General features: G+C 38.5%; 1 protein-coding gene across 1 annotated transcript in view; it reads right to left on the bottom strand.

Annotated features, from left to right (window-relative positions):
- Positions 1–324: 324 nt before the first annotated feature.
- The window catches only part of NFE2L3 (NFE2 like bZIP transcription factor 3), a 68717-nt gene continuing 57799 nt past the window's right edge, over positions 325–11242 (bottom strand). The window contains exon 5 of the mRNA XM_073630132.1: positions 325–10162. Within this exon, the coding sequence (XP_073486233.1) occupies positions 8912–10162 (1251 nt within the window). The 3' untranslated portion in view covers positions 325–8911. The remainder of the gene's footprint in view (positions 10163–11242) is intronic.

Genomic DNA, 11242 nt, shown 5'->3' with positions numbered 1-11242 from the left:
TGAATAAGCACTCATCGTAGTGTGAAACGCGTCAGCTGCTTTTGTACGCTTCTGCTGTTATGTTTTGTGTTTCTTCATGATTCAGCTTTTTAAATAAAGCATTCATCATTATACCGGTGTGCGGCTTCCAGCTTTCCTCGATTTGCCTGTCAAACAATTTAAGGCCAAAAACTATATCTTCCAGCAGAACGAGGCAAAGTAACAGATTTCCATGGTTTTGTTCTGGTAGAACTTGTACAAGAGTGATATAGGATTGTCAAGTGACTTCAAATTATTATTTAGATATTTTATTTCTATAAAAAAAATATACAGACACACAAAAACTGAAAATGGTAAATATGCAAGTTTATTGGTTGCTTATTTCTGACATTACCCCTTACTGGTAAACCAAATTGTGAGTGAATTAGTGACTAAAAATAGTTACTCAGCTACTTAGCTTTTCTATAAAAAATGAATACACAGACCCAAAACTGAAAATGGTAAATATGTAAGTTTATTGGTTGTCTATTTGAAACATTACCTTTTAGTGGTAAATCAAAAGCTTAAAGTAGCAGTCAAGCAACCGTGTTTCAAGACAACAGAGATACTAACAGACCTTGATAGCGTTTACAAATGGTAATCAAGTAATAAGCAGAACCTCTTAATGATAACGTTATCAGTATATTAGAGATTTTGAAAGAGATTTGATCATGAAGTGACAGAAATGTCTGCTTAGACATTATGTAAAAAAACAAACAAAAAAAAGCCAAAAAAAAATAAAAAAACAGGAAGTAGATGTGTTTGCCCCAACTGCATACAATGGGGTTGATTTACGAAAGGCAAATAGACTGTCCACTCTGCAGTTGCTCCAGAGCTTAGTAATTGAGGTAAAGCTTCACGTTGCAAAGAATAACCAATCACATGCAAGGTAAGTAATAAAAAAAAAAAAAAAAAACAGAATTTTTGCTTGCATATGATTGGATAATGGAAGTCAGCAGAACTTCTGCTCATTTACTAAGCTCAGAAGCAACTGCTCCTGCAGAGTGCAACTGCACTTTTCAAAGTGCACAGTCTATTTGCCTTTAGTAAATCAATTCCAACGTTTTTTGCTTAGTCCTCACTCCTTTTAAAATTATACCGAAAAAGTGGAAGATTTCCATTTTTAGTTTTGAGATACTCCTATAGCATGGCTTTTAAATAATCGTTACATATTGAAGCAAATCAGACAAGAGAATTTTCTCCCTTTACCAAGAGGTCTAACCTCCAAGGGGAGCAGGGGTACAAACACCATGTTTTCCAGATTATATTAATATAGTTTGATGGTGCACTCTTAACAAACCTGGGACAGATTTGGTTATGACAGCCCCAGTGGTCTAGAAAAAAGCTTGCATGGCATTGCCTTTGGTAGTATCCAAGAACCAGTTTAGTAAACACGTATGTATGTAATATATTATATTTATATTAAGAACATCTAAATATACATTTTTCTGTCTGAATGCATGTACCGTTAAAATAGACTCATCAACTATAAAAGAAGGGAAAAAAATAGCGATATGTGAAAAATTAGTGATAAACCTAACCTGTTCTAATATTGGGTTCTACTCTTAGATAAGGCCAGATATACAAAATCCACTGTGTATAACCTACAAGTACCAGTATTTTTTTATTTTTCTTAATTTATCTTGGTGCTTGGGTAATAGAGGCTACCAATGGTTAATTGTTCACACGTAAAATGTCAGGCACTATTTAAGCAAAATCACATACAGTAAAACCTGTGGAATTTTATTATAGTTAATCAACAGCTTCCAAGATATAATTGAATACTATACATTTATTTAATTTTGCCATGTATAGGTTATAAAAACATCTGTATCATGTACAGTATACTCTACGGGCTAACCCTAGTGTTCATATTAGAGGAAGGGATATAAGGTAATAATTGTGGTGGGTTAGCAGATATGTCTCACTTTGGACTTTGAATACTATATAGTTTGCTTCTCAGAAATTGTGACAAGCTTTTTTCAAACAGAAATCCTTATGGAATCATGCCTTCAAGGCTAGCTCAGCACAGGAGAATTTTATATATATAAAAAATGTATATGTAGACTTTACAGCCTGTATATATGCTGTTAATTGTAGGTTATCACTGGTTTGTGTATTCATAATGACATTCATTTATATTTCTAAATGTCACATAACCTGCATATTGAACTTACTAGATGGGAAAAAAATGATAGCAGTATTATTAAATGGATATTTGCTAAAGCACTGCTGTACTGTATACAAGCAGTAGAAGATATAGTTTACAGCACTGGGAAAACTGGAATTGGTTCAGTGCTGTCTAAGCATTTTCAGAGCTCATTGCCTCTCTATGCTGATCCATGGGGTTATTTTGCTCACATGGTTTGAAAGGCATGAAACTAAAGGAAAGTATGGATACTGAAGTCAGCTAAGAAAGATAATGTAGAAAACACTTCAATGAAAGCAACAAGGAAACTGTTCACCCCTTAGTACAACCCACATTTTGATAGATATCACTGGCTGGTATGGTATGTATTTTCACATAAGAATAAAGTGGATGTAAAACATCTGAAATGAACAGAGTATATCCCTCAACAGTGTGTAATTGCCTCAATCCAAAGCACCTACTGTGATCCCCCCCCTTCTCTCTTCCCTCTATCTGCATTAGTTACACCTGACAGGTTATCTTGACCCAACAAAATCTCCGGAGACAGCCCTGACCTCCCTCCAGTACACAGAAATCGATTAACAGCCTTAGCTCTGTGTGTTTTCTTATGAGACTGTGTGAGGGGGGTGTGTCCTTTCCCTCCACTCAGGTCTCAGGTTACACTCAGTTCTCTATGCAGTGTCTGACCATCACATCTCTCCCTTGCCTTCTGGAGCTGAGGAATAGTCTATGATCTGGGTGTTTTATGAGGGTGTAGAGAAGAGAGGGCTGAAGATAAACAGGTACAACTTATAAAGGAGCATTTGTTTCATCTATCCGTATCAACCTGAGGCTTGTCACTTCAGTGGGTGAGATTTACTAAAACTGCTGCACTCAGAATATGGTGCAGCTGTACATGGTAGCCAATCAGCTTCTAACTTCAGCTAGTTCAATTAAGCTTTGGCAAGAACACCTGGAAGCTGACTGTTTTTTATGCAAAGCTGCACCAGATTTTGCACTCTCTGGTTTTAGTAAATAACCCCCAGAGGGTATATGTAAGAATTTACAACCACTTTAAGGGAATGTACCATCAACACACAGCAGTTTGAGTTTCATAAGGCCTAAAATACAGTGATAGACTAAACCAGGGGTCTCCAAACTGTGGCTTGAGGGCCAGATGTGGCCCTTTGCTAGCTTTTATCTTGCCCTTGGGGGCCAGTGATATGAGGCACTATTTCTGCTACTGATACCTGCTATGGGGCATCATTTTTTTTGCGAATACCAATGGTGGGGCACTATTCCTCCCACTAATACCAATGATGGTGTAATATTCCTCCCACTAATACCAATGATGGGGCACTATTCCTCCCACTAATACCAATGATGGGGCACTATTCCTCCCACTAATACCAATGATGGGGTACTACACTTCTCTATACATAGTAGGTAAGGTTGAATAAAGACAACAGTCCATCCAGTTCAACCTGTGTGGGGGTGTGTGTATAGAAAATAATTTCCCATATCCCTGTATATAGTGTTTGCTAGAATGCCCATTGAAGAGTCTTTTAAAACTACCAATACTTCCTCCTGCTGACAACCAACTCTGCGGCCATGTTTATGCTCAATCCAGCCCCCCCTAAAGTTTGGAGACCCCTGCACTAGAGAAATGAAACAGCAAATCAACACACTAAAAGATACTACTAAGCTGCCCATATGAGGTCAAATATGAATTGATCAGATAAATAAACTGTGGTGCTAGAATGGCCATAAACAGCCTGATCCAATGGCTTGAAACATGTCTGCACAACTGGTTAAATCCTACCCCTTTCATTGGAAAGCAGTGCATGACCACAAGTTTGCTACTAATTTACCAGAATGGATATGGTTTGAAAAGCTTTGCCAGCAATATCGCAAATAGTAAATTTAGCTTAACTGAAAACCTTTGGATACTTTGTATGGTCAAATTCAAAGTTCAAATACAGCCAAAACCTTTTTAAAAGGTAAATCTGTCAAAGCCCAACTTCAGGGAGAAAAATGGTGTCCCATCAGGAGTTGAAAACAAGAAAAAAAACAAAAAACTGGCTGCAGTGCTCACCTCCTCTTCGGCGCTTTCCCTTGCAGTAACTCATTTTTTCCACTAGATGCCCTCAGTTTCAGGCACCATTTAATCCAGAAAAGGCCATTGTGTGACTTGAGAGCATCATGGACCTGCACCCTGAGAGATTATCACCATGGTCCCCTGAGCATACATACAATGTTGTAGAGAGTGATGTTGACATGGAGTATTGCCCACCAGTGGAGAAGATCTGCAGAGGACCCTGTGTCATATGATCAGCCTGAATAATGTACATCCAGGAGGGAGCAATAGGGTTCTAACCTTTGTCTTTTTTGCATTTTTGGAAAAAATCCCCATGAATTCTTGACATGTCAGAAAGTATGGGGGAAAAAAAAATTAAAACCTGGCAGAGGTTTAATCCCTGCCCAATTATGATAAAAACATAAAAAATGGTCTGGAGATGAGCTTTAAAGCGTCAAATAAACAAATATAGCAAAACATCAAACAGCTAAGACTTTGGTCATGTGCATTGCATTGTGCTGATCCCCAGAAGTCTGAGCGTTTCAGTATATAATTTACAGTTCCTAAAAGGCACCATACACTCAGGCGTAGGTTGTCCCATTTCTACTTTAAAATGCTCTGGAACATACAATTAGTGTGACCGTAGTACACATTGGCCAGAGCTGTGTAGTAACTGTGCATCCAGGAATACATAACTGGAGTTGCAGCAAAGATAAAACTTTAGGGACTCTATAGGCCATTCCTAAATCAGAGTATTTTACAGCTACACAGACTTTGTAATATAGTGGTGTATGGGTTTATGTACAGAGTATGGGAACATATCACTATTGCTATTTGCTGACATGCTCAATGTAATTAAGGAAATATGCTGCACTGCTGTCCTTCCATGTACTTGTTACATGTAGGCACAATGTGCAACTAGACCACTAACGGAATGGTTTGTGAACCCGATTATGTAAAATCTAATTTTCTGAGAATTATCAGCATTCTTATTGTCTTTATTACCATGTCAACGGACTTGTATACAACTTTGGAAGGTCGACGCGCTGACGTCATCGTTGTCCATTCTATCGAACGGGTGTATGCTAGCCGGCCGGCTGTTTTTTGTGATACGATTTTAAACCTACAATCTATGTCCGGTCCAGGAGAGTTCCTGCCTACCCCTTTCTTGTGAGGAGGTCCATAGAGCTGTGCCCCCCGTGTGGATATCTAAAGATAGGCTAATATCTAGCTTGCTTATGGTAAGCGTACATCTTATGAGGTGAAGGATTTCTCACTGGGTGCTGAGTGTCTAACTGGTTAACCGTTTGATCACCTTCTATCAGCTCTGTTTCCAGGGACTCATTTCTCTGAACATTTTCACTCATTTCTGATATTTTTTGAAATTCATTGCAATTGTTGTCATTTGGTTTTTTTTTCACCTTATTATTCACTTATTCTTATTGTATGGTTTTTTTATTTTTCCAATATTCAATCGAATGTTGCTTTTTATTATTCACCTAATCATATATGGTGTTCAATATGTATTTTTAGCGCAGTCTTTTTTTTTGATTTTTCTCTTTTTGTATACAACAGCTACCCTCAGACTTGAATCATAAATGTGACATTTTTTAAGTGGCCTAATATATATAAATAATGGGGGGAATTTATCAAAACTGGAGCAGACAGAATCTGGAGCAGCTGTGCATGGCAACCAATCAGCTTCTATCTTCAGCTTGTTTACTTAAAGCGGAGTTCCACCCAAAAGTGGAAGTTCCGCTTATCTGACTCCTTTCCCCCTCCGGTGCCACATTTGGCACCTATCGGGGGGGTGGGAGAGGGTACCTGTTTTTGACAGGTACCCGTCCCCACTTCTGAGAGATCTCACTGTGGTGAGATCACTCGGAAGCTCGGCCCCTCCCTCTTTCCCCCAATCAGAAAGCGCAGCAGAGAACCAACTGTGAAGCCAAAATGGCGGTGGCAGAGCCGATGGAATCATAAGCTGGGGTGCCGACATCGCTGGATTCCAGGACAGGTAAGTGTCCTAATGTTAATAGCTGCTGACTTAATTTTTTTCAGGGGGTTTGGCGGAACACCTCTTTAAAGTGTCATTAAACCCACATCATAAAAAACTATCAATAAATGCTGAATTACATGCTGTTCATACTCCGTCACTATGAGATTTGTTTTCTCTATTCTGCACAAAACCTGGTTGATCCTGCTGCTCTCCATCACCACCTTCTGTTCATGTCCCCAATTCAGCTAGGGATTTTGCAGCTGTGGTGGCAACTGTGCACATGCTCAGTTTTCAGAGAGTTTCTATGCTGAGCATTTCCTCCACTAACCAGCTAAACACAATGGGGACGGGAGATTACATGTAGATTAATAGAGGTTTCACCTCCATCTTATTCTAAGACACGGGCTGGAGGGGCATGACACAGCCTGTGACTGGCAGAAATCCGCCCACACTATGTTATTGCCAAAAATAATAAAGATTTGATTCAAATATAAAATTTGTATGACAATTTAAAACTGTTTGATATTACATTTTTACTCTTTATTCTAAAGGCTGTTTTTTTTCTTTGAACGTGTGACCAGCAGCAGAAGACTAGAGGGTAAGAGCTGGGTCATGCGACAGCTGTGTATTAATTAGGAAAATGGTACTTAGATTTTAATTACAGTGCCATCATCCACATATAGAAATAGAAGGGACAATGTAAATTACACAGTGTGTTTATTATCAATTTAAGCTGTAAAAATGAAAGAAGCTGATTGGTTGCCATGCACAACAGCTCCTGTTTTTAGAAATTCCTCCCAGTTTATGCAGCTTTCCTAAGCATTCAAATGTAGTGTATTTCTAAAGCTGCAACACAGAGCTCAATATTCCAGAGGAAGAGGGAATTGGGCATTTGGTGGGTGAAGAAAGAACAGTTGCTTATCTCTGTACACACACAAATAATTTTTATTCTAAAATGATTTTTTTTTCAACAAATAACTGAAGGTCAGTGTAAAAATAGAAATTTCCAATCTGGTGATGAGCAACGAAATCATAACTATAGGTGCCTCAGTCACTATGGAAACTGGTGCATTGCAGACAGGTAAAATGGTTACCCATGTAAAGTTTATATGATGTGAATGTTTTAAATTTTAGAGAAAGGCCAATAAGGCAGACTAGCAATTTTATGATGTCTGCTTTATTTAGCACCAATATTTTTTAAACCGCAAATGTGGACTATACACTGTAGCCACCAAAGTTCTTTAGGAACTGCTGACATTGGCGCAGTACTGTCAAGGCTCCAAATGTTTGTCTGGCCTGTGTGGATGGAACAGGCAGACATTACCAGTTGTTTTCCATATTTTAAATTTCAACTGAATTAAAAAAAAAAAAAGGATCCACCATGCTACACAGTATACAAAATTGCTAGATGGCAGTTCTCATCCCACTGTTGCAAAGGACAGATTTGAAATGTTAAATTCACCACTAGTGATGATCTAACAAAATTCCTACAATCCATTATGTGAGGATGGAAGACAAATAATACCAGGGTAAAGTTATGGGATCATGTAAAATATAATAAAGAGGCCACACATCAGGATGTCCCGGAGATGGGGAAAGTAAGTGGTCTCCATCGTGGGACCCTTTAAATTAAACTGGAAAATTCTTTGAAACAGTTGCTGACATCCATCCACCTCTCACAGAATGAAAGGCCACACACTAGGGCTGAAAACAAAATACATGGTGGTGCAAACACTTTATACCGAATAAAAATCTCAGCCATACAAGTTCAAAATAACGAAACAGGATTTCTAGAAAAAAAAAAGCATATTATTTCCCTGTAGAATAAATGCAAAATAAGTTGATCGTAAATTAAAATTTCTTTAGCAAGTATTTCCATTGTAAACAAATAAAAAAAATTGTCAGCCAACATTTATACTGGAGAAATGACATATAAAACAATACAAAATAAGCAACTCCAGCTTGCTATTTAATGATAGTCTTAAATACTGTTTATGACAAATATACCAGGATCAGCCACCAGGACTTTTTTTGTAGAAAAAAAACAGGATGAACAAGAACCAAAAAAAAAAAAGTAGAACTCATAATTTATAGATCTATTGTATAAATTAAAAAAAACAAACACCACTTATCTTAAATGAAAAAAAAGCAAGAATATGACATTTAGCAATGTGCTCCAGTGCGACAGACTAAATCTAAGGTCACTTTGTAATTAGACAATTTTGTCTTTTTTGGGGTGTCAAGGTCTTTGATTTCTCATATCTCAGTATTTGTTTAAAAAGAAAATCAAATTATAAAAAAGAAAAGGCAAAAGAAAAACCAAATACATTATATTGATATAAGAATGCCTCCTCTTGTACAACCTAGGTCATATTTTACACCAAATTTCCACGTATGAAGCAGGATAATATTGTACAGCCATGATGATATCAATTTGTAGTATGTCACACGGTCTGTACAAGTTTAGTGCCAGATAAAAGCAGCTTCCTCATTTTTTATTTTTTTTTTATTTTTTTTTTTTAGGAGTGCATAGCTGTCTTGTGGAAAAAAATATGTTAACAGCTACTTTATCATTATCACACATAGTCCAGTGCTCAACGTCTGGCATGTTACAGTATTATATCACTGCTGCCACTATGTTTTGGGATAGTTTGTCTCTCCTTATATCTACTGCATTAATGAGTTCAGTGTTTTATTTTTGTTTCTTGTCTTTCTGTGAATCTTTTTTTTGCTCAGATTTGAACAGTCTCCTTGGAACAACAATGATGCTGCCATCACTATTACAGTGCAGTGCATATTGGCTTGGATTGACTGGTCTGCCCTGATCATCTCGTAGTCTGCTAAACACATTGCGGTAGAGGTCATTAAGTTTCTGTTTCAAGTGGCTCATGGACTTGCTGCACTGAGCTCGCTCTTTCAAAAGCTTCTCTTTCTGTGCTTTCAACTGATTGACATCGTCCTCCAAGTTCAAAATGACATCCAGCTTACGTTTTCTACAGTTCTGAGCAGCGACCTTGTTTTTCCCCCTACGCCGAATATCTCTTATAACAGATATCTGTGTCTCAGTCAAGTAATGTTTGGATAACATGTTGTTAAACATCTCTACGGGCATGCTAACAATTTCATCTACTGAGAAGGGAATTTTTAGGGACTTAGCCCGACGTTCATCACGGCTGAGGCTTTTCTCCAGTCCACCAACAGAGGGGCTTCCTAATTTACCTGATTTTGCTGTCCAGCTGTAATGATGTTCAGGACTGGACTCTAACTGGTCAGGCAGCTGATTGTATGAATGGTTATGGCGGACATTATTTAACGACACTTCATCATAGTAACTTGCATCATCTTGATAATCCATCTGGCAAAGTTTGTTGATATCTGTCCAACTACCTCCAACTGCCCCTTCTAGGCCATCATAAGAGACAGATTCAGAGTCACTGCTGTAGCCAGCAGCTCCTTCATCCTCCCCATAGGTAATCGATGAAGAATCCGATATGCTTGCAGAGGCAGGGCTATGGCTTGAATTAAGAGAAAGTCCAGAATCTGAATCTGGTTCTTCAAACAACTGAGACACCTCCAGAGGATCAAATCCTTCTTCCAGGGCTAAGGACATTAAGTTGATTTCATCAAATACATTCTCGTCAAGACCAGAAAGAAGATCTTGATTTGTTGAGTTTCTAGAGCAGTTGTCAGTAGTTGGAAATAAAGATGTTAAATCTGTTACACTCAGGGGTCCTCCGGGAACAGTACTTGAGTTTAACTGCATGAAGCTTTCTGGTGTCTGGGTCAACTCTCCAATGGACCGGACACTGTGACTTGATGTGTACATGGCTTCCTGCAGACTTACATCTTGACTTATTGCCTCAGTAAAAACCACATTGTAGGGTGCAGTAGAGCTGATTGGATTGTTGGTATTTGAGATTGACTGGATATCCTCCAGTGTAATCTGGGAAAAAAAAACAAAAAACACAAGAATCATGGATTCATGTTACTGTTTTATTTGTAGATCTATTCTTAGAAGCCTATAACTCAAAGCTCAAAAATGGATTACGAGAGCTTGTTCAGCCCCCATTATTTTTGCATACTCTAAAGCACAACATTTAGCTTTTGGTCAATCCATTTGAAACCGTAAAATTAAAACCATATCATTTGTCTTGCTAGCCCATCTAACGGTACTTGTGCATAGAATAAACTCTTTATTGCTCCCTCATATGTTACAAATAGCAGCTGTGAGAACCCAGAGGGAAAATTAAATCTTTGAAGGTAAAGCTGATTTTTACAGTCTGTCTGGACACGATTACTATCTCTCCTTTACACACAGATTAGAACTATTTTAATGCAGTATGTTGTCTAAAGGCCAACCAAAATCCAAAATTCCAGCCTATGGGGGAAAAAAGGCTGCTATCTAGGGATTGCTAGAGAGCTAAAAAAAAAAAAAAAAAAAAAAAAAAAAGGGGTGCAATGAAAAGGTTAAAACAGTACCACTACTGTGTTTGGTGGGATAGCAAGAGATATGGGTCACTTTAATGCGGAACTTCACCCAAAGGGGAAGTTCCGCTTGGTTGCATCCTCCCCCCCCTCCAGTGCCACGCTTGGCACTTTTATTTGGGGGGGGGGGAGCATGTACCTGGTTTTCACAGGTACCCGCTCCCACTTTCAGTCAGATGCGCTGTGACGATCTAAGTCAGAATTTCAGTCCCCCCTCTTTCCCCCGCATCTTTCTGGGACACATCATGGGTCCTAGAAGACTACGTGATTATTCACAAAGCGCAACATGGCTCATGCATGTGTATTAAGAAACCCGGAAGTTATACCCTTACTTACTATGATGGCGCCTGCACCCTAAGCCGATTGAAGAATTGGCTCAGGTGGGGACATTGCTGGATCCCTGGACAGGTAAGTGTTCTTATATTAAAACTCAGCAGCTATAGTATTTGTAGCTGCAGACGTTTAATTTTTTGGGGGGAGCCTGGAGCTCCTCTAAGTTTTTGCTAACTACTAGTTAATTGGGTTATTCATCAGCTTC

Source organism: Aquarana catesbeiana, linkage group LG05, assembly GCF_042186555.1.
Source record: "Aquarana catesbeiana isolate 2022-GZ linkage group LG05, ASM4218655v1, whole genome shotgun sequence".
Taxonomy (NCBI): Eukaryota; Metazoa; Chordata; class Amphibia; order Anura; family Ranidae; genus Aquarana; species Aquarana catesbeiana.
The sequence above is the reverse complement of the archived record's forward strand: the minus strand, read 5'-3'. Positions and strand labels throughout refer to the sequence as shown.